Raw genomic sequence first — 23,714 nt, forward strand, 5'->3', positions numbered from 1 at the left:
CAGGGAGGCCTTCCCAGACTGAGCCCCTTTTTTCCTCTCCTCCTCCCCATCCCCCCCCACCACCCTACCTCCTTTCCCTCCCCACAGCACCTGTATATATGCTTGTACAGATTTATTACTCTATTTTACCTGTACATATTTACTATTCTATTTATTTTGTTAATGATGTGCATCTAGCTTTATTTCCATTTATTCTGATGACTTGACACCCATCCACATATTTTGTTTTGTTGTCTGTCTCCCCCTTCTAGACTGTGAGCCCATTGTTAGGTAGGGACTGTCTCTATATGTGAAGCAGTGTGGCTAGTGAAGCAGCGTGGCTCAGTGGAAAGAGTACGGGCTTTGGAGTCAAAGGTCATGGGTTTAAATCCCTGCTCCGCCACTTGTCAGCTGTGTGACTCTGGGCAAGTTACTTAACTTCTCTGGGCCTCAGTTACCTCATCTGTAAAATGGGGATTAAAACTGTGAGCACCTCGTGGGACAACCTGATCAACTTGTATCCTCCCCAGCGCTTAGAACAGTGCTTCGCACATACTAAGCACTTAATAAATGTGATTATTATATGTTGCCAAATTGTACTTCCCAAGCTCTTAGTACAGTGCTCTGCACACAGTGAGCACTCAATAAATACAATTGAATGAATGAATGAAATGATGGATTGATTGATTGGCCACCGATCTACAGGGGTGTGGGGATTCTGCATAGGAGGCCAATAGCCTTTGTTTATTTTTAATTTTTATTGTTTAATATTTTAATGTTTTTAATTTTTAATTTTTAATTAAATTAAAAAATAATTAATTAAAAATTAAAATTAATTAATTAAAATTAATTAAAATTAATTAATTTTAATTTTTAATGTTTGTTTTTATTTTTAATTTTTAATATTGTTTATTTTTGTGGAACGTTTCTTCCAACTCTGTTAATAATAACAGTAATTCTGGGATTTGTTAACCGCTTACTATTTTACTAAGCGCTGAGGTGAATACAAGCAAATAGGGTTGGAAACAGTCCAATTGATTGAGATCACTTCCAGTCAATCAATCAGTGGCATTTGTTGAGGGCCTACTGAGTGCAGAGCACTGTACTAAATAGTTGGGAGAGTACAAACAGAAGCAGCATGGCCAGTGGAGAGAGTATAGGCCCAGGAGTCAGAAGGACCTGAGTTCTAATTCAAGCTCTGCCACTTCTCTGCTGAGTAATCTGAAGCTGGTCACTTCACTTCTCTGTAAAATGGGGATTAAGACTGCGAGCAAACTGTGCCCATTCTGGCTATCTTGTATCTACCCTAGCTCTCAGTACAGTGCCTGGCACATAGTAAGCACTTAACAAGTACCATAAAAAAAAAAAGGAGTCACACACTTTTTTTTTAAGAATACGTTCTCCGTGGATATTGCCTTAAATTCTAATTGTCGGATGTGTGGTTTTTAAAAGAATACATTCTTTCCAAAGAGTGGAAGTTTTTTGCTCTGCTTGTGATGATGACTCACTCCCCAGTCACCAGCCATACTGGACCTCTTTAATTGGATACCACATGTGTTATTGTCGGAATTAAACCACTCGAATCCAGTGCATGCTGTTAAATCCAGTAATTCAGTAGTGTCTCCTTACAACATTTTCCTTTCAAATATTTTCACATGGACTGTGTATATCATTTGAAGGCTAAATGTACTAAAAAAACAAGTTTTGACATGGAATCATTTTCCACTTACGATCTTGTCTTTTTCACTGAAGCAAGGAAAGCAATGAAGGGGGGTTTCAATGTACAGAGTGAGGGGCATAGTCTAATCATCTATACATTTTATTTATTTATTCAGTCATTCACTTATTTGTTCTGATGTTTCATGCTGATATGTTGGAACCACTTCCTGCTGTACACTCGTTCTTCCTCTGGCTTTCACGACCTATAAATGAGTTTTGATCGTCTCCCCGTTAAACTATAAGCTCCTTGAAGACAGAGAATAGGTATCTCGATTCTATTGAGCCCTTCCAAGTGCTTAGTACAATGCCTGGCACTCATTAATTGCTCTTCTCTTTTGGAGAAGCAGCTTGGCCTAGTGGAAAGACCCTGGGCTTGGAAGTCAGAGAACCTGCGTCCCAATCCCGGCTCTGCTACTCCCCTGCTTTGTGACCTTGAACAAATCACTCAACTTTCCTGTGCCTCAGTTTTCTTGTCTGCAAAATGGGAATTAAACACCTGTTAACCCTCACCCCCGCCTCACAATATGAGATATGAGCCCCTTGTGGGATCCCAATCCAACTCACTTTTATTTACCACAGTGCTTGGGATATGGTAAGAGCTTCATAACATCACTTTTATTATTATCTTGAAATAACATTGATTAATTAATAGATTGATGAAAACAGATTGGGGAAAAGTCAGTCAAACTTTGGGCCTGACGTCTGCTTTGGGCCTTCGAGACCAAAGACATGGGGTGGGGCGGGGGCGCCTTTATGCATTTCTGATTCAGATGAACTGGCTGGGACCATTTTGGTGGGGTCTGAATGAATTGGGGAAGAGAAAGGGTCGAGGCTGAGACGGGACATCAAAACTGCTCATCCCAATTATTCTCCTCAAGCTCCATTTCTTGAGAATTCTGTGTCTTTAGCAGTTTTATGATCAGCAAACCCTTAAAGTCAGTGAAGAAAAAGAGGAGCTAGTGGAAAGAGCAAAGGCCTGGGAACTGGAGGACCTGGATTCTAAACCCAGCTCCTCCATTCAATTGGTGTGATCTTGACCAAGTCACTTACCTACTCTGTGTCTCACTTTCCTCATTTGTAAATAAATTCAATACCTGCTCTCCCACCCTCATAGACTGTCAGCCCCATGTGGGACAGGAACAACATCTGACCTGATTATCTTGTTTCTACCCCAGTGCTTAGTACAGTTCTTAGCCAGTAGTAAGCACTTGACACATATCATAATTATTATCATTCCCCCATCAACCGTAACTAACTGGACATGCACAAAAAAGTTTCTGTAGAACTAATTTAGGGCTGTAATGGCTTTAAGACCTTTCTAGCATAAGCTACAGTTGATAAAAGGAAAGTGAAATTCTTAAATCCAATTTTAGTTCCATTTAATTAGTATCTATTTGGAGAAATATTCGCTTGGCCCTGTGACTAGCTAAGAAAATAGAAGATAATTTTAACTGCGCCGAAGAGCTGAAGAGGAAACGTTACAGAAGAAGTTGCTTTTTCTAGAAGGCGTGTGTTTATCCTGTAATGTATTGTGGGTCAATGTGTGTGACTCCTATTGGTCTATGCTTAAGTGTGTTTGTTAAGGGTGTGGTGTTGATGTACATACAACTGAATGGAGTGTATGTATTGAAGGGTGTGTCAGTCAGTCATATTTATTGAGCACTTACTGTGTGTAGAACACTGTACTTGGCACATGGGAAAGTACAATACACCAATAAACAGATACATTCCCTGCCCCCAGCAGGGTCTTCTGTTGGAGTGTGATATATGTGTGTGCCTGATTAGTGCTTGTATCTAAGCCAACAGACAACCACTCTCCCCGGTTCAAAGCCTTATTGAAGGCACATCTCCTCCAAGAGGCCTTCCCAGACTAAGCCACACTTTTTCTTATCTCCCCCTCCCTTCTGCATCCCCCTGACTTGCTCCCTTTGCTCTACCCCCTCCTAGCTCCAAAGCACTTATGTACATATCTGTCATTTTATTTACTTGTATTGATGTCTGTCTCCCCTACTCTAGACTGTAAGTGCGTCGTGAGCAGGAAGTGTCCCTGTTTACTGTATTGTGCTTTCTCAAGCTCCTAGTTCAGTGTTCTGCACACAGTAAGTGCTCAATAAATACTATTGAATGAATGAATGCATGTCTAGAATTATCTTGGATACATTCACTAATGCTCATTCCCATTTTCCCAATAGCGATCATAATTGCAGGAATTGTTGACACAGTTTCTGTCCCACATGAGTATCACAGCCTAAGGAGGAGGGAGAAAAGGAAACCGAGGCCCAGAGAAATGAAGTGACTTGCTCAAAGTCACACAACAGGGAAGTGCTGTGACTGGAACCCAATGTCCTGATGCCCAGGCCTGTGTTCTTTCTCCAAAAGTACTCTGAGAATTTTTTATATATATATATATATATATATATATATATATATATATATATATATATATATATATATATATATATATCCATTTAATTACTGATGATGTAAAAGTCAATCAATTATATTTATTAAGAGCTTAGTGTGTGCAGAGCAGCCTGCTTTAGTGGATAGAGCACTGACCTGAGAGTCAGAAGGATCTGGGTTCTAATTCTGACTCTGCTACATGTCAGCTGTGTGACCTTGGGCAAATCACTTAACTCATCTCAGTTACCTTGTCAGTCTCAAACTCCATTTTACAGTGAGCCCCATATGGGACAGGGATTGTGTCCTAACTGGTTAACTTGTATCTACCCCAGTGCTTAGAACAGTGCTTGGAGACTGTGAGCCTGTTGTTGGGGAGGAACTATCTCTATATGTTGCCAAATTGTACTTTTCAAGCACTTAGTACGGTGCTCTGTACACAGTAAATGCTCAACAAATACGACTGATTGAATGAATGAACATAGTAAGCACTTAACAAGTACTATAATTAATATTACTATTATTATTAAGCTATCTAAATGCTAGTAACTAGTATTGTTCGGATGAGGTTTCTGTAGCCCAGGGAAGGAGAAGTGACTTGCCTGAGGTCACACCATAGAAAAGTGGCAGAGCTGGGATTAGAACCCAGATCCTTCTGACTTCTGGGCCCATGCTCTCATTAGGCCATGCTGCTTCTCACTAGGCCATACTGTTTTTCAATCCATTGAGATAGAAGTAGAGAAACAGTGAAAAAGTCTATCTGTCTCCCCTTGATAGACTGAGAGCAGCAGCTACTACCGATAAGGCCTGTCCTATTCCTTGCTTTTTAGAGGTTTTTCTTCCCCCTTCCAGTCCTCCTTTAGACCGTAAGCTCATTATAGGCAGGGACTGTGTCTGTTGTATTGTTAAATTGTATTCTACCAAGCGCTATGTACACAGTAAGCGCTCAATAAATATGATTGATACCATGCAGCTGCTTGGATACCCTGCTATTATTCATTCTCCTCTGAAGTCCCACTAGGTATAGGGCTTGATATCTAGTTGTCTCCACTCTGTCTTGCAGTTTCCAAAGGGCATTTGGTTGTTTCTCCTTCCTGTAATTAATTTTAGTGTAATTCATTTTAATGGCTGAAAGCTCTCTGAGGACAGGAAATACAATTGGTCTGAACCCTTCACTGAGCCCAGGTTCAATCCTGACTTATACCTGGGAAGCAGCATGGCCCAATGGATAAAGCACAGGCCTGGGAGCTGGAATGACCTGAGTTCCAATCCTGGCTCCACCACATCTGCTGTGTGACCTTGGGCAAGTCACTTCTCTGTGCCTGCATTAACTCATCTGTAAAATAGGAATGCAGGACTTGGACAGGGTCCAGCTCAATTAGCTTGTATCTACTCTAGTGCTTAAAACAGTGCCTGACAAATAGAAAGCACTTAAATACCATCTTTAAGAAAGAGAGAGAGAGTTACGGCTATAGCAAGGGTTAACTAAATCACTAACTCTACTAGAGGTGAGTTGAGGTGTTTTTCAGAATTTGAACGGAGTCCGTAAATACTATTCCAAAAAACAGTTCTTGTCTTTGCTCAACATAGAAATATCAAAGCATGATTCCTGTTCTAAAAAGAACACCAATTTATAGCATTTAAAAAGGATGAAAATTGGCTGTTCATGAAAATGACAGACCAGCTATCCTATCTGGTAAAACACAGACTGGCATAAAAGAAAAAGCTCAAGTAATAATTACTCATTCTGTTTTCTATTTGTGAAAATCACTTATAATGAAAAAACATCTGACACAGCCAGTTTCCAGAAAAATAACAAAACAGTCCATTGAAAACAGGTGGGCTTTTAATAAAAAAATAAACATCACAACCACATGACAATCCTGCTCATGCATTAGGGGCTGAATGAATGGCAGTGAACAAGCTATTGCAAGACACCAAAGGAATACATACGCCCATTGTTGAGTCCAGCCTAAATGTATTTCTCAACCAATCAATCATTCGTATTTATTGAGCACTTTCTTTGTGCTTAGCACTGTACCAAGTGTTTGGGAGAGAACATTCCCTGTTCACAATGAGTTCAACACACATTGCTGGTATATTAGAAAGTCAGATATTCAACTATGTGAGGATATGAGATTGTATAAAGTAGAGCAGAATGAAATATTGATAAATGAGGTTTTTGCATTCAACCCAGCATTGTTTATCCCATCTGGACTACTGTATCAGCCTTCTCTCCGATCTCCCATCCTCTTGTCTCTCCCCTATTCAATCCATGCTTCACGCAGCTGCCCGGATTGTCTTTGTCCAGAAACGCTCTGGGCATGTTACTCCCCTCCTCAAAAATCTCCAGTGGCTACCAATCAACCTACGCATCAGGTAGAAACTCCTCACCCTCGGCTTCAAGGCTGTCCATCACCTCACCCCCTCCTACCTCACCTCCCTTCTCTCTTTCTACAGCCCAGCCCGCAACCTCCGCTGCTCTGCTGCTAATCTCCTCACCGTGCCTCGTTCTCGCCTGTCCCGCCGTCGACCCCTGGCCCACGTCATCCCCCTGGCCTGGAATGCCCTCCCTCCGCACATCCGCCAAGCTAGCTCTCTTCCTCCCTTCAAGGCCCTACTGAGAGCTCACCTCCTCCAGGAGGCCTTCCCAGACTGAGCCCCCTCCTTCCTCTCCCCCTCCTCCCCCTCTCCATCCCCTCCATCCTACCTCCTTCCCTTCCCCACAGCACCTGTATTTTTGTATATATGTTTGTATGTATTTATTACTCTATTTATTTTACTTGTACATATTCTATTTATTTTATTTTGTTAATATGTTTTGTTTTGTTCTCTGTCTCCCCCTTCTAGACTGTGAGCCCACTGTTGGGTAGGGACCGTCTCTATATGTTGTCAACTTTCACTTCCCAAGCGCTTAGTACAGTGCTCTGCACACAGTAAGCGCTCAATAAATACGATTGAATGAATGAATGAATGAATTTAGTTTCAAGATCCATAGTGGAACTTTTACACTTCTGGAATAGACACCTTTTCAAGTCAGAAGCAGGGTTAGCTTAGTGTAGAGAGCATGGACCTGGGAGTTGGAAGGAACTGGATTCCATTCCCGGCTCCACCACATGTCTGCTGTGTGACCTTGGGCAAGTCACTTCACTTCTTTGGACCTCGGTTCCCTCATCTGTAAAATGGGGATTACGAGTGTGAGCCCCATGTGGGAAAGGGACTCTGTCCAACTACATTAACTTGTATCTCCCTCACTACATGGAACAGTGCTTGGCACATAGTAAGCGCTTATCACAGACCATAATTATTATTATCATTATTATTATTGACTGTGCAGTGTTTTTTTAAAAAATGTAATTTGTGAGGAACCAATGAACAGTAAAAATGGGACCTGTTCATTCATTCATTCAATCATATTTACTGAGCACTTACTGTATGCAGCTTGGGAGAGAACAATATAACAATAAACACATTCCTTGCCCCCATTAAGTTTACCTATCATTATCAAGAGCATTAATTGACTGGTCTGGCTTATGAATGGACCAGCAAAATATTCATCATGCCACCCATGGAGAGAAGCAATGTAGCTAAATAAAAAAGGCACAGAGCTGAGAGTCAGGAGACCTGGGTTCTACTCTCTGTTCTGCCATATAGCTGTTGTGTGACCTTGGTTTAGTACAGTGCTCTGCCCAAATTAACACTTAATTAATCAATCACTTTTATTGAATGCTTGCTGTGTGCAGAGGAAGCACTTGGGAGAATATAACAGAGTTGGTAGACACATTAACTGCCCCCAACATGCACATAGTCTAGAGGGAGAGACAGACTAATACAAATAAATGAATTATGGATATGCATATAAGTGCTTTAGGGCTGAGGGTGGGGTGACTAAAGGGAGCAAGTGGGGTGATGCAGAAGGGAGTGGGAGAAAAGGAAAGACAGCTTAGGGAAGGCTTTTTGGAGGAGATATGCCTTCACTAAGGCTCAAAAGCCGGGGAGAGTAATTGTCTGTCAAATATGAATGGGGAGGGTGTTTCAACTCCTTCCCTGGAGTGGAGTGAGAGGCCTGGCTTGTTAGCAACTTATCACTGTCTGAACGAGTAATATGAAAAATTTCCGCACAAATGTCATGATGGTCTAATATATACATATAGGGATGAGTCACAGATATATATATAGATATATAGATATATGAGATGAGACACAGGGCTAGCATTAGTTTCTTCTCCAGAGAATTAGTCCTCTGATTATGCATCAGAATTGCATTAGTAGAATATCCAAGTGATTCTGGCTCCGCACAAATGATGGGACATGAATCATATCTGACTGTTCTTTGAGCTAAAAGGTTGGAACTGCGGTTCTGGATTTTCTAGAAGACACATCCTAAGCCCCTTTAGAAACCATGAGCTCCTTATGGGCAGGAAACCTGTCTCCAACCTCTACCATATTGTTCCCTCACAATAAACAGTCAGTAAATACCATTTGTTGATTGACCAATGAGTGCATGGATGTTCCCTCTTTGAAGAGGGTGAAAACCTGCCTGAAATACCCAGAGATGAGGATATGGGCACTTTGAGGGCGATGAATCTAGGATCACCAGTAAAATGGGTCATGCATTTGTCAGATGCCACAGGGAGTCTCATACTTAGGGATTCATTAACCTGGAAAATAAGGCTGAGAGAAACAATACTAGACTGTGCTGTCCAACTCCACCTTGGACAGAATAAGGAGAAATGGATTTGAGATGAAGTTAGAGGGATTTAGGGATGAGCTGTGAGGAACAAATCTTAACAGTTCTCTAGACTGTGAGCACCCTCTGAGGGTCATACTTGGAGAGTTCCCAGTACTCTACCAGTCTCGACTAGGGAAGGGAGAACCAGGCAGAGGCATATCCATTCCATTCCTAGCATGGGCAGTGCCTAGTCTGTATAGGTCATGATGTGATGGCAACACGTGGAGAGCTTGGAGTGTTGTCCTTTCCCAAACTACAGTACTCTGCACAAAGTGAGCTCTCAATAAATACCACAGATTGATTGACTGGCGATTTTGTCCCTACCTCACAGAGGAGAAAGTCTGTAGTTATCCCTGCACGGAGTCGGCAGTTGACTAAAAATGATTATATTCCAGCTACTGGCAAATAATGATTAAGGTTGCTCTGAACACTAACCTCTATCTTTGTTTTGGTCCTTGGTGGGGTTTTTTTATCCCCCTTAAAGGTAGTCAAATATGAACAGTTCTCCCTCCACACACATGTTCTATAATGTTTTTCTCACTTGGAATTTTCTGAGCAATAATCTTACGAATAATTACATGAATTTGTAGAGTGCTTTTATTTTCCCAAAGCACTTCCACATCAATTAGCAGATGTGAAAGCATGTAGGGAAAATACAGCATGGCCTAGTGGAAAGAGCATGCTTGGAGTCTTGATCTGCGAGTTAGAGGACCTGGGTTCTAATCCCGGTTCCACCACTTGTCTGCCATGTAACCTTGGGCAAGTCACTTTCTTCTCTGAACCTCAGTTTCCTCATCAGCAAAATGGGAATTCAAAACCTATTCTCCCTTCTACTGAGACTTTGAGCTCCAAGGGGGACCTGATAATCTTGTATCTAAGCCCAGGGCTTAGATTTTATTGAGTGCTTCTATCTGCAGTGAACTAAGCACTTAGGAGAGTGTAAGCTCATTGTGGGCAGGGAATGTCTCTGTTTATTGTTATATTGCACTTTCCCAAGTGCTTAGTACTGTGCAGAGCTCTGCACACAGTAAGCACTCAATAATACAATTGTATGAATGAATAACACAATAACAAACATATTCCCTACCCACAACAAGCTTACAGTCTAGAAGGGGAGACAGACATCAATATAAATTAAAAGATTATGGACATGTATATACATGCTGTGGGGCTGAGGGGGTGGTGAACAAAGCATGGAAATCCAAGTTCAAGGGTGATGGAGAAAGGAGGAAGAGAAGAGGAAATTAGGGCTTAGTCAGGGAAGGCCTCTTAGAAATGTGCCTTTAATAAGACTTTGAAGGCGGGGAAAGTAATTTTCCATCAGTTAGGATGAGGGAGGAAGTTCCAGAATAGAAGCGGATAAGGGAGAGAGTTCAGCGGTGAGATAGGTGAGATTGAGAGTAGGTTGGCAGTAGAGGAACAAAAGTGAGGGCTGGGTTGCAGTAAGAGAGTAGTAAGGTGAGGTAAGAAGGGGCAAGGTGATTGAGTGCTTTAAAACCAACTCTAAGGAGTCTCTGTCTGATGAGGAGGCAGATGGGCAACCACTGGAGGTTCTTGAAGAGAGGGGAAACATGGACTGAACAGTTCTGTAGAAAAATGAGCCGGGCAGCAGAGTGAAGTATGGACTGGAGTTTGGAGAAATAGCAGGCAGGGAGGTCAACGAAGAGGCTGATACCGTAATCAAGGTGTGGTAGGATAAGTTCTTCACAACTGAAAGGAAAAACTCTGGCACTGAAAGTGAAGCAACTTGCCCAAGGTCACACAGCAGACAAGTGGCGGAACCGGGTTTAGAACCCAGGTCCTCTGACTCCCAAGCCTGTGCCCTTTCCACTAGGCTATATGACTTTGGTCAAGTTCTCCATGCCTCAATTATCTAATCTGTAAAGTGGGGGTTAAATCATACTACTTCCCTCTTAGGCTGTGAGCCATGTGGGAACAGAGATTATGACCAAACTGATTATCCTGTATCTTCCCCAGAGCTTAGAACAGTGCTTGACAAGTAGTAAGTTTCACAAGCCCCAATTTTATACCAACCAGGACCTTCCTGGACTAGGGGATTCTCGGTGACAGTACAGTCAAACCACACCTCTGATCATCAAGGTTACTGTAAAAAGTTTTTTAATTAGTTTTACCAATGTGCAAGGGAGTGATACATGCACACACATACTCAATCCACTCCACCAAGGGTCCAATACCAGTCTGATGGTCAAGGGAGCCCAATTCCGCCAACGCTTCTTTTCTGTGCCAAGTGCTTCTCCTAATGCTCACTTCCTCTTACCTCCTGCCCTGGGTGCTTTCTGTGTGCCTCCTTGCAATTCAAAGCAGCCACCTTTTATCTGCCTTAGGAGTCACAGCTGTGGCTGTATGTGGCAGTCATTGATCGATACAGGCCCATTACTGGGTAGAGCAGGGAGCGAAGGCCATGTCTCCCTCCATGCTCCACCCCAGCAGACCAGCAATCACCTGTTTCAGGTAGAGCTCAATCAGTGAGTTCACCTCTCTTCCTTGTTGTTGTTCACTGGATCACAAACAGTCACTAAAGAGGCAGTTTACTGTGGGCTCACTATAGTAAGCACATAACAAATACCATAATTATTATTCTGATTATAAATCTTGGCTTTCAATTTCAGAGTTTTTCCCTTCTGTTGCTAAAGGATCAATCTTGTTTCTCTTGGCTGCCAGTTGGTGCTCAACTGATTTACCTCCAGACCAAAATAAAAATCTTCCTTTATAGTTTTCTCATATAGGACCATAATAACTTCCCTTTCAGTTCTCTGAGTGGAAGTGATCTTCATGCGTTATCCTTTTCCTCTAATAAAGTCTGGATCCCTATAATCTAAAAATTTCATGAGGTCAACAGAGGAGCATCATCTTTTTTCTAAAGGACTTCCATTCAGACCAGATATGCAAACACCCACACCTGATAAGAAGTTTGTCAACCTTAAGAAAGATTTTTGTCTTCTTGCTATTTCCTTGGAAAATGCATGATAGGTCAGCTTTTTTTTTTAATTGTAGTATTCATCAAATGCTTACTATGCGCCAGGCACTGTATTAAGAGCTGGGGTGGATACAAGGAAATTGGGTTGGACACAGTCCTTGTCCCACATGGGGTTCACAGTTTCAATCCCCATTTTACAGATGAGGTAACTGAGGTACAGACAAGTGAAGTGACTTGCCCAAGATCACATAGCAGACAAGTGGTAGAGCTATTTGTTAAGTACTTACTATGTTTCGGGAAATGTACTAAGCACTGGGTTAGAGGCAAGCTAATCAGGTTGGACACAGTCCACTTCCCACGTGGGGCTCACAATCAATTGTCATTTTACAGATTACTGAGGAACAGAGAAGTAAAATGACTTGCCCAAGGTCACACAGCAGACAAGTGGTGGAGCTGGGATTAGAACCCAGGTCCTTCTGACTCCCAGGGCCATGCTCTATCCACTAGGTCATGTTGCTTCCCCATCAAAAAATATGTCAAATCAGACATCAGGCTACAGTGTTTCATCAGAGGAAATTCTGCCTTAAACTGGGAGTTGGGTCTTTGTCACAGTGGTTGTGTGGGACTGACCCCCGGTTCCTTATAATCTCTGCAGTTTTCAAATATTTTTTCCTTAGTTCTGACATAGAACAGGAGGCTATTCCTAGGTTTAAAGGTTGAAAATGCCCCATGTGAAAGTAGCAAGTAGCAAAATGAGAAGCAGTGTGGTCCCATGGGAAGAACACGGATCTGGTTCTGCCATCTACCTCCTGTGCTATCGTGGACAAGTCACTTCACGTCTCCATTTTTCAATTTCCTCATCTTTCAATCCCTTGAGACTGTGAGCCCCATGGAATATAGGGACTATGTCCTACCTGATTATGTGGTATCTAACCCAGCAAAAAGTACTGTGCTAGGCATGAAGTAAGAACTTAACAAGTACCACAGTCATTATTAGGTTCCATATTTCTCTTCTCCCTGACAGAAACTTCCCCTCACCCCCCATCTTTGAAAAGATCAGCTCCAAGTGCATCTACTTTCCCTCTTTTTAGCCTCCATTTCCCTTGGCTTCTTTCAGTCCAGGTGAACTCCGGTGTTCCATGGCGGGAGAAAAAAGGATAAAACTAACCTCAGGACCATTCATCAAAGTTCCAAAGAAGGAAAGAGCAATGAAAATCAACTGGCCCTAAGAATAGAAGAGTGTGACGAACTGATCAAATTGACCCTGCCATTCCCCTAGACCCAGCTGCCCCTGTGAAACAGAAACAACCTTGATCTTAGAAGCTTAATATTCTGAGTCCCCCATGGCTGATGAACTGATTCAACCCCTCTCCTCCTCTTTGTCCTGCCTCCAGTCAGTTTTATGACCCTCCCCAACTCTCTGTCCCTGCAGCCAAGAAAGCCAGGTTGCCTTGTGGATAGAGCAGGGGCCTGGGCATCAGAAGGACTTGGATTCTAATCCCTGCTCTGTCACCTGTTTTCTCTGTGACCTTGGACAAATCACTTCACTTCTCTGAGCCTCAGTTCCCTCATCTGTAAAGTGGGGATTAAGACTGTGAGCCCCATGTGGGACATGGATTGTGTGAAACTAAATTATCTTGTATCTACCCCAGGGCTTACTACAGTGCCTGGAAAATGGTAAGCACTTAACAAATACCATAAAAAAAGAGTCAGAGGACCTGGTTTCTAATCCTGGTACTGTTACTTTTCTACTGTGTGAACTTGGACAAGTCACTTAACTTTTCTGTGTCTAAATTACCTCATTAATGGGGTAATGGGGACTAGACTCTGAGTTCCACGTGGGACAGGGATTGTCAGACTGGGTCGTCTCATATCTACCCCAGTGCCTGTACAGTAAGTGCTTCACAAATAACTCCCTCCTCCTACCATTTCATTCAATCATATTTATCATTCAGTCATATTTATTGAGCACTGACTGCGTGCAGAGCACTGTACTAAGTGCTTGGGAGAGTACAAATAACAATAAACCAAGAGAAAAGGTATCAGAAATAAAGGCTGAGTGTGGCAAAACCTGGCTTTTGCTGAGCAATCTGTTAGTGTGTTTTCTCCTCTTGTCCCCCTACTAGCTAAGAAGAAAAAGAGGCATATAAGGACTTAAGCTTTGAGTCATCTTTTCCAGGCTGATTGTCAAAGCCCTGAAGGATGGGTCATTGCTGCCAAATGGATAATTAGAGACTAGAGGTGCACCAGGGGTTGGTACTAATATAGTCAACCCTCACCCCACCTCCACCCCAAATATTCAGCAAATCCAGAGGCTGGCTGGCCCTCAGGGTGACGTGAGGAGTTGGTTTTGGAGGGTTACAAAATACACGCCCGATTTTATGATACGCAGAACAGTACCTATTACTCAGCCTCTCCTGAGCATCTGCCCTTAATTTGTAAAAAGTCAATCCTCCTTCTGGCTTTTACGCAGCTCGTTTGATATTCTCGACCATTAATGGAACAGAAGTTGAAGATTCGTTGTCCCCCAGGGCCCTGGGAGAAGGGGGTAAGGGGTGGGGGGTGGGGAGGGAGAAAGAGAGAGAGAGAGAGAGAGAGAGAGTATTTGTGTGTGTGTGTGTGTGTGCAAATTTTCACATGCTTTTTTTGACAAGTTCCTCCCATTGAACCGAGGGCCTCAAAAAATGCAGACTATGTTCCTGGAAACACTATTGACACCACACTAACTTGAGGTCCTGACCGCCGTGTTCTCTCAAAAACGCAGATTCTCCTTGGAGAAAATGGGCCGGAGACATAAAAAAAAATATGGTATTTGCTGAGCACTTACTATGTCCCAGGCACTATACTGATCACTGGGTTGGTTACAAGCAAATCGGGATGGAGACAGTCCCTGTCCCAAATGGGGCTCACAGTCTTAATCCCCATTTTACAGATGAGGTAACTGGGGCACAGAGAAATGAAGTGACTTACCCAGCATCATAAAACAGAGCATTTAATATGCGCAGAGCACTGCACTTAGCTCTTGGGAAAGTACAATAGAACAGAATTAGCCAACACGTTCCCTGCCCATAATGAGAAACAAAGGGAATAGGGAGGGTGAAGCAGAGTGCAGATTAAGCATCTGTGTGGCTGTCCTCCTGGCATTCATTAGATCTGTCTTGTTCTGTTTAATGCCATGGGCGTTCGGGGTGATGTTTATTTTCATTGCTGGATTCCTGGTTTAAGAGGTCTCAAATGAGATTCTCTCTACCCTTTGAGTGGAATGAGGGTTAGGCTGGCAGATATTCCAAAAGACCTCTTAGCCCTTCTCTGAAGTGGTCCCTTTTGGGGGAGGCATTCAATCAATCTAGCAATAGTATTTTTAAGGCATTTATTAAATGCTTACTATGTGTCAGATGCTGTTCTAAGCCCCGGGGTACGTAGAAGTTAGGTTGAACGCAGTCCTTGTCCCTCATGGGGCTCATGTTCTAAGCAAGAGTCAGACCGGGTATTGAATTCTCAGAGAAGCAGCATGGCTCAGTGGAAAGAGCACGGGCTTTGGAGACAGAGATCATGGGTTCAAATCCCGGCTCTGCCAATTACCAGCTGTGTGACTTTGGGCAAGTCACTTAACTTTTCTGTGCCTCAGTTCCCTCATCTGTAAAATGGGGGTTAAGACTGTGAGCCCCTCGTGAGACAAGCTGATCACCATGATCACCTCCCCAGCACTTAGAACAATGCTTTGCACATAGTAAGCGCTTAATAAATGCTATCATTATTATTATTTTACAGTTGAGGAAACTGAGGCATAGAGAAGTTAAATGACTTGTCCAAGGTCACAACGTGGTCAAGCAGAGGAGTCAGGATTAGAACCCGGGTCCTCTGACTCCTAAACCTGTGCTCTTTCACTAGACCACACTGCTTCTCCTTATTGAATACTTATTCCGTGCGGACCATTGTGTTAAGCATTTAGGAGAGTACAATATAATAGAGTTGGCAAATCCAATCACCACCCACAAGGAGTTTAAAGTCTAAAGGGGGAGATGGACATTAAAGCAAATTACAGAGAGAGGATGAAGCAGCGTGGCATAGTGGAAAGAGCATGGGCTCGGGAGTCAGAGGTCATGGGTTCTAATTCTGCCTCTGCCATTTGTCAGCTGTGTGACTTTGGGCAAGTCACTTCACTTCTCTGTGCCTCAGTTACCTCATCTGTAAAATGGGGATTAAGATTGGGAGCCCCACGTGGGACAACCTGAGAACCTTGCATCTACCCCGGTGCTTAGAACAGTGCTTAGCACATAGTAAGTGCTTAACAAATACCATCATCATCATCATTATTATCATTATCATTATTATGGTATTAGTTAAGCACTTACTATGAGTCAAGCACCGTTCTAAGCTCCAGGGTAATCAGGTTGGACACCTTCCCTGTCCCACATGAGGCTCGCAGTCTTAACTCCCAGAGAGGTAACTGAGGCACAGAGAAATTAAGTGACATACCCAAGGTTACGCAGCAAGCAATTGGTGGATCTAGGATTAGAACCCAGGTCCTTCTGACTCCCAGGACCATGGTCTATCCTATATTCTTACAGGGAAGCAGCATGGCCTTATAGTCTTATGTATATTACATACAGATGACTATATCTAAGATTATAAGGAAGGCTAGATATGATCTGATTAGAGGGAGGGGATCAGAGAGACGAGGCGAAGTCACAGAAGATTAAGGGTTATAGAAAAGACCATCAGTAGCAACTGCTTAATCTGGTGGTTCCCTTGACCAAGTGCTGAATCCTAGGCAGACCCCTGGCTCCCTGAGAGAAAAGAGGCCAATCTTCAGGAGAAAACAGACGGCAGAGTTGACGTGAAGACAGGGAGGTGTTGACAGGCAAAAGGCCCAGGCTCTATCACCAGGATGTCAGTCTTCCCCATTGTCTCCCCAGGCAGAGGAGGAACAGGGAGAGGGAAAAAACAGAAATGACCACGTCTCAGCCACCGCAGTTCGGGAGCGAGTTCTCTGCATCCCTGCGAAGGGCGATGAGTAGCAGTGGTTCCAATGTTCAGTGGTTTACAGTTTTAGAAATGGCCAATAAATCTCCTAGCTGGGTCAACTTTTATTTGAAGCTCAGTACGTTGGCTCTGCTTAGTGCTGTTTACTGAGTATTTTGGGGTGTGGGTTAATGCTCTTGTGTTCTGTCGGAGGCCCAAGAATAATAATGTGATATTTCATATAATAGATAGAGATATGGAGCAAGAGTAGTTTGGGACGTTCAAGGAGAAGGACCGGTGAAGGGACACAGCAAGGAAGGAAGTTCGTGGAAGATGGGTCTCCCAGGTTTACTGCGTTAGTCTTTGTCTTCCTCCTTATAACTGGGGCTCAGAAACACCAGTTTCAATTAGGATTCTCCTTCTTTCCTCTGCTTTTTCTGAGCCTCTTCCTTATTTTTATTCACTTCCATCCAACGTTACTCTTCTCGCGTCCCTTGTCCTTTCTCCTTTCAATCGTTCCTCCTTTTTATGGCATTGTTAAACACTTACTAGGTACCAGACACTGTACTCAGCACTGAGATAGACACATGATCATCATGTTGAACACAGTCTAAGCCCCACATGGGGCTTCCAGACTTCATCAGCATTCTACAGATGAGGGAACTGAGGCAGAGAAAAGCGAAGTGACTTACCTGAGGTCACACAGCAGACAGAAGAGCAGTATGGCCTAGTGGATAGAGCACAGGCTTGGGAGTCAGAAGAACCCGGGTTCTGATTCCAGCTCTGCAACTCTTCTGCCGTGTGACCTTGGGCAGATCACTTCACTTCTCCATCCCTCAGTTGCCTCATCTGTAAAATGGGGATTAATTAGAGGAGTCAGACAGGAAGGGAGAGTAAAAGTTGGTTGGCTCCCATTGGAAAGATCCGGAATCCGGGAGTCAGCGGGCCTGAGTTCTAATCCAGCCTCCACCATCTATCTTCGGTGTGACCTTGGGCAAGTCACTTCACTTCTCTATGCCTCAGTCCCTTCATCTAACAAATGGGGATTAAGACTGTGAGCCCCCTATGGGACAGGGACTGTGCCCAACCCAATTTGCTTGTACCCACCCCAGTTCTTAGAACAGTGCCTGGCACATAGTAAGCAAGCCCAGGAAGAACAGAGAGACAGATCCACATGTGGCCTTTAATATGTCTTGCGAAAGGGTCCTCGTTCCCTACAGGCAATAGAGTCCTTTCTGAAACAGTGAGTTTCAAAGAAAATCTTGATTGGATTCCCTCTGGAACAGCTCTCAGCCCAAGTACAGGGGTCCAACATTGTGTGTGTGTGTGTGTGTACGCGTGCATACATAATAATAATTACGGCGTTTGTTAAGCGCTTACTGTGTGCCAGGCACTGTACTAAGCACTGGGGTGAATACAAACAAATCAGGTTGGACACAGTCCCTGTCCCACGTAGGGCTCACAGTCTCAGTCCCCATTTTACAGATGAGGGAACTGAGGCCCAGAGCAGTGAAGTGACTTGCCCACAATCCCACAGCAAAGTGGGAACGATTCACAGGACCGTGCTCTCTCCACTGCACCATGCTGCTTCTCTACATGTGTGCGCATGTGTGTATTTTTGCAGATGCATGTGGGTGCACATGTGTGCACAGATGTGTGTATGCGTTTGTATATGTGCATGTGTGGGCTTGTTTGTGCATGTACCTTACCTTCTTCACTCACCACTGTGATAGCGCATGTTTCTCTGGCAAACATTCAAGATCTAGGAAATGCAATTCCTCCCCCAGTGCTGTGTGTTTATGTGCAGGCATGTACAGGTGTGTAGGTGTGCATGTGTGTGTGTACACACACATCATCCCCCTCTCCATCCCCCCCATCTTACCTCCTTCCCCTCCCCATAGCACCTGCATATATGTATATATGTTTGTACATATTTTTTAACTCTATTTATTTATTTATTTATTTATTTATTTTATTTGTACATATCTATTCTATTTATTTTATTTTGTTAGTATGTTTGGTTTTGTTCTCTGTCTCCCCCTTTTAGACTGTGAGCCCACTGTTGGGTAGGGACTGTCTCTGTGTATTGCCAATTTGTACTTCCCAAGCGCTTAGTACAGTCCTCTGCACATAGTAAGCGCTCAATAAATACGATTGATGATGATGATGATGTACAGATGCTTGCATCTGTGTGTGCATGCATGGGCGCGCATCTGTGCCCAGATGTGTGTATGTATTTGTGTGTGTGCATGTCTGTACTACCTTCACTCACTACTATGACAACACATGCTTCTGTTAGAGCCATTCAAGGATTAGGAAATTCAACTCCTCCCCCAGTGCTGTGTGTGTGTGTGTTAAAGAAAAGAGAGAGAAAGAGAGAGAGAGAGAGAGAAAGAGAGAGAGCAGTTCTCCTGCTCTCTACTTCAGCTCACTCGCCTTCTGCCAGCCGGGCTCTTGGCAGTCACGACTTGAGGCTGTCCCTCCTCCTCTTCAGAGCAAAGTGGCACCCGGGGAAGTGGCGACCCAAGCAGAAGCCCAGCCATCCATAACTTTCTTCCCGGTGGCGGGATTGCCCAGGGGATCCAGGGAGGGAGGCGGGTGGACGTGTGGGGGAAGCAGGGGGGAGAGAGACAGGAGGAGGCCGTGTCAAAGAGACCAGTGTCAGGAGAGAGCAGCCGCGGCAACACTGGAGAATTTCAGCCTCAAATCCTGATTCTAAAGGAGGATGAGAACTACTCTGCTTGGAGAAGACAGAGAACGAGGAGATTAGAGTGAGAGAGAGAGAGAGAGAAAGAAACTAGGAAAGCGAGAGAAGGAGGGAAAGGAGAGGGAGAGAATTCCCAGGCTTTTCCTGCTCCCAACGATTCCATACCAGTGACAAGATGATTCCTCCAAGCGGCTCTGCCGGAGGCAGCGTGGATGGGGTGGAAAAGGAGCGTGAACTGAAGGCTATAGATCAGCCCCCTTCGCCAGCATCATCAAGCGGCCAGGAATCCAAGGTATTGTTGCTCCTTTCCAAAGGACCTGGGTTCTAATCCTGGATCCACTAATTGTCTTCTGTGTGACCTTGGGCAAGTCACTTCACTTCTCTGTCCCTCACTTACCTCATCTGTAGAATGGGGGTTAAGACCATGAGCCCTACATGGGACTGGGATTACCTTGCATTTACCCCAGTGATTAGTACAGTGCCTGGTACATAGTAAGCGCTTAATGAATACAACAATTATTACAATTATGATTATCCAGCAGCCTGCCAGCCCCTGGCTGCATTTCTTTGTCGTGGAAGGGGTTGGGGTGGCCAGAGTTGGGGGTGAAGGCTTTCTTGCTAAAGGAAATGTTTTCAGGTGCTTCAGGGCAAAGACAGCTTCTCTCGATTTCCCTGAGCCACACAAAACATTTGTGACTTCTTCCTTTTTTCACCCCAGTCATGATAATAACCACTGCTAGTACATGCTGAGCACTTACTACAGAGCGCCAGGCAGAAAAGTTTTAAAATCCAACCCTCACCCAGGAATTCCAAGAACGCCTCAAAAACTTTCACCTACCTTGCCTGAAAAAGTATTCTAGGGTGAACGAATTCTTTTCAGACCTGATGTTTCCAGGGTGTTCTCCTAATGTGACCAAGGAGGAAAGTTGAGGGGGGAGAGCTGAAGGTATTTCAGGATAAAAATAATTCTTTCCTTTACCGTGTGTGTTCTTCAGAGCCCTGATTCCAAGTGTTATTTGTGTCAGGGAACTACTGGGTTGGGGAAAGGGGAGGGTAGTTTGCTTAGAGGGAGCAGAGATAGAGAAAGTTTCTCAGGGCCGTGCTGAAGTTAAGTAGCCAAGCAGTGAGCTGAAATTTACAGCCCTTCATCATCTCCAGGCTGATGCTTTTTGGTTGCCTGTGTGGTTTTTTTATGGCATTTGTTAAGTGCTTACTGTGTTCCAGGCACTGGGCTAAACACTAGGATAGATACAAGCTAATCAGGTTAGAAACAGTTCTTGTCCCACACAGGGCTCACAGTCTTAATCCCTATTTTTCAGATGAGGTGACTGAGACCCGGAGAAGGGATGTGACTTGCACATGGTCACACAGCAGATAAATGAAGGAGTGAGGATTAGAACTCAAATCCTTCTGACTTCCAGATCGTGCTCTATCCCCTAGACTGAGATGCTTGCCTTTTAAGTGCTCTCTCTCATTCTCTCAGGGAGCCAGACAAATGTTTGGAAATTATCACTCTGAAAATGAGCGTCTGGGCCAAGCGGCAGGCTGTTCCTGGAATTGCAATATTAGGATGCTTTTATACAAGAGTTTGTGGTATGTCTATAGGGTACCTCGTGCCCACAACCCCTAGGGGAGGTGGTGTTGGCCTTAGGGCACAGAAGGGAGAAACTGAGGCACTGATAGTCCCCCTTCACAGTCAGATGGAGCTGGGAAGAGATATCCAGTGTCCTGGATGGAGAAGCAGCATAGTTTAGTGGAAAGGGCATGGCCCTGGGAGTCAAAGGACCTAGGTTCTAATCCCAGCTCAGCCACTTCCCTGCTGTGCGACTCTGGGCAAGTCAATTCACTTCTCTGTGCTTTAATTTCCCCATCTGTAAAATCAGGATTAGATACCTGTTCTCCCTTCCTCTTAGACAGTGAGCCCCATGAGGGACAGGGACTGTGTTCAATCTGATTATCTTGTATCTATCTTGGCATTTAGCACACATAATATCTTGTCTTGTATTATGCTGTCAAGTCGTCTCCGACCCATAGCGACTCCATGGACGCATCACTCCCAGAATGACCTGCTACCATCCGCAATCATTCTGATAGTGTATCCAGAGAGTTTTCTTGGTAAAAATACAGAAGTGGTTTACCATTGCCTCCTTCTGTGCAGTAAAGTTGAGTCTCTGCCCTCGGCTCTCTACCGTGATGCTACTGCCCAGCACAGGGGAGTTTTGACTTGTATCAGGGTGCCTGCCGCTCACTAGCCACTGGCCAACTAAGAATGAAATGGATATGCCTCTGCTTGACTTTCCCTCCTGTTGTTGAGACTGGTAGAATACTGGAAACCCTTCAGGTGTGACCCTGAAAGGGGAGTACACATAATAAGCACCTAACAAATACTACAGTGGTTATTATTACTGCTAAATGCCCAATCCTTGACCATGAGACCATTGGAAGAAGCTCAAATCATCTCTCAAACAGCTACCTGGTTTATTAGAATGAACAGTCCAGGGTGTTATCCTAATACTTCCAAGCACTTATTATTACTGTGCTCTACACACAGTAAGTGCTCAATAAATACAATTGATTGATTGATTGATTGAATGGTCCACCAGCTCCCAAATTGTACCGATCCACCCTCCTACCCTAAAGGTACATGAAAAGGAACAGGAAGGAAAGCCACATTCTTAACTTCCTCCTCCAACGTAAACTGGGTGTGTGGGATAATAAGTAATCTTAGCTCTGCCAAACGCATCTACAGAAAAGGCTGTCTGAACTTCAGGAATACTCAGGGAAGCCATGAGGTTTAGCACCAACGCTAGAGGATAATGTCATTTTCATCATGTGTTTGCGTGTGCAGGAAATGTATCAACTGCACCCACACACAACAGGTAGAGAAGCAGAATTAGGCATTTGGAAAGAGCACGGAGTCTTTTTCAGCTCTCTCCCCCCTGCAGCCCACCTCGTGTGTCAAGTTTGGCAGTCAAGACTCGATGTTTACTGGGGTCATCCAGCCCCAGTATCTTTGGGGCCCACTGCCTCTAGGGCGGAGAAAACTCTGGAGAAAGTCCCATAAATCTCATCGTTGTACTTTCCCATAACTCTCTTGCCCACTGGGCCATTCAGCCCCTTGCTCTTTGTGCCTGAAGGAAGTTGATTTTTAAAGGAAAAAACAAAGAAGTTTTTGACTCTTCAGTGTTAGATTGTCAGTTCTTTTATGGACAGGGATGACATCTTCTACCTCTGCTCGTTGTGGGCAGGGGAGGTATCTGTTTATTGTTATATTGTACTCTCCCAAGCACTTAGTACAGTGCTCTGTTCACAGTAAGCGCTTAATAAATACGATTGACTGAATGAATATTGTACTCCCTGAGCCCTTAGTAAAGTGCTCTGTCCACAGTAAGTTCTCAAAAAATACTACTGATTGACTCCATGGCAAATTAATGAAAATGAAACAATTAAAATCAAACCAGAGACTCGTCCTACTTTCCTGAAAGAAAAAAAATCCCACCAGACGGAAATAAGCAAAAATAAGGTGCCAACCAAGCTTCCATTGCATTCGACAGACACTGGTCTTTACTCAAACTTATTTCCATTTCTGGAGTCCTCAAGTGTTTTGAATTTCGGATGATTTGACTTGATTTTACTAATTTGTTGATCCTGGTGATGAATCTACTAAATCAAAACAACTCCAGGCAAAGTCATCTCAAACCCAAAACTCTTCAAGACACCAGAGATGGAAATCAGTCCAACTGAAATTCCACTTGTGGTTGAAAAGTCAGGTCGGTCATGGCTAGAATTCTATCTTACCATAAACTTTTTTTCTGGGAACTCAGATGATTAATTTTGAGGGTTTTTTTTCTTTTTAGGGGGGTGCGTGGGAACGGGGAGAGTTAGATCAATTGGGCTCTAGTCCCAGCTTTACAACTGTCTTATAAAATGTAGTTACTTCACCACTCTGTGCCTCAGTTTCCACAAGTATAAAATGGGGATGAGCTAGAAGACCCCATCTAAAAGCCCCATGTGGATGATTAATGTGTCTGATTAACTTGCTCCTACTCCAGCACTGGGGAAATAACAATTATTATTATTGATCATTATTAAATAAGATCCAGATCTAACACCTGACCCACATCTTCCCTCTAGCCTGGAACTGTCTCCGCCTCCATTTGTGACGGACCACCACTCTCCCCACCTTCAAAGCCTTAATTAAGTTTCCATCTCCTCCAAGAGGTCTTTACCCTACTAAGACCTCTTTTTCACAACTCCCTCTACATCATCCCTGC

General features: G+C 43.8%; 1 protein-coding gene across 1 annotated transcript in view; it reads left to right on the top strand.

The window, feature by feature from the left end:
* Positions 1 to 19,615: 19,615 nt before the first annotated feature.
* STAC (SH3 and cysteine rich domain) overlaps positions 19,616 to 23,714 on the top strand; it is a 95,666-nt gene continuing 91,567 nt past the window's right edge. The window contains exon 1 of the mRNA XM_038772683.1: positions 19,616 to 19,732. Within this exon, the coding sequence (XP_038628611.1) occupies positions 19,616 to 19,732 (117 nt within the window). The remainder of the gene's footprint in view (positions 19,733 to 23,714) is intronic.

This window comes from Tachyglossus aculeatus, chromosome 2 (assembly GCF_015852505.1).
Source record: "Tachyglossus aculeatus isolate mTacAcu1 chromosome 2, mTacAcu1.pri, whole genome shotgun sequence".
In the NCBI taxonomy this organism is placed as follows: Eukaryota; Metazoa; Chordata; class Mammalia; order Monotremata; family Tachyglossidae; genus Tachyglossus; species Tachyglossus aculeatus.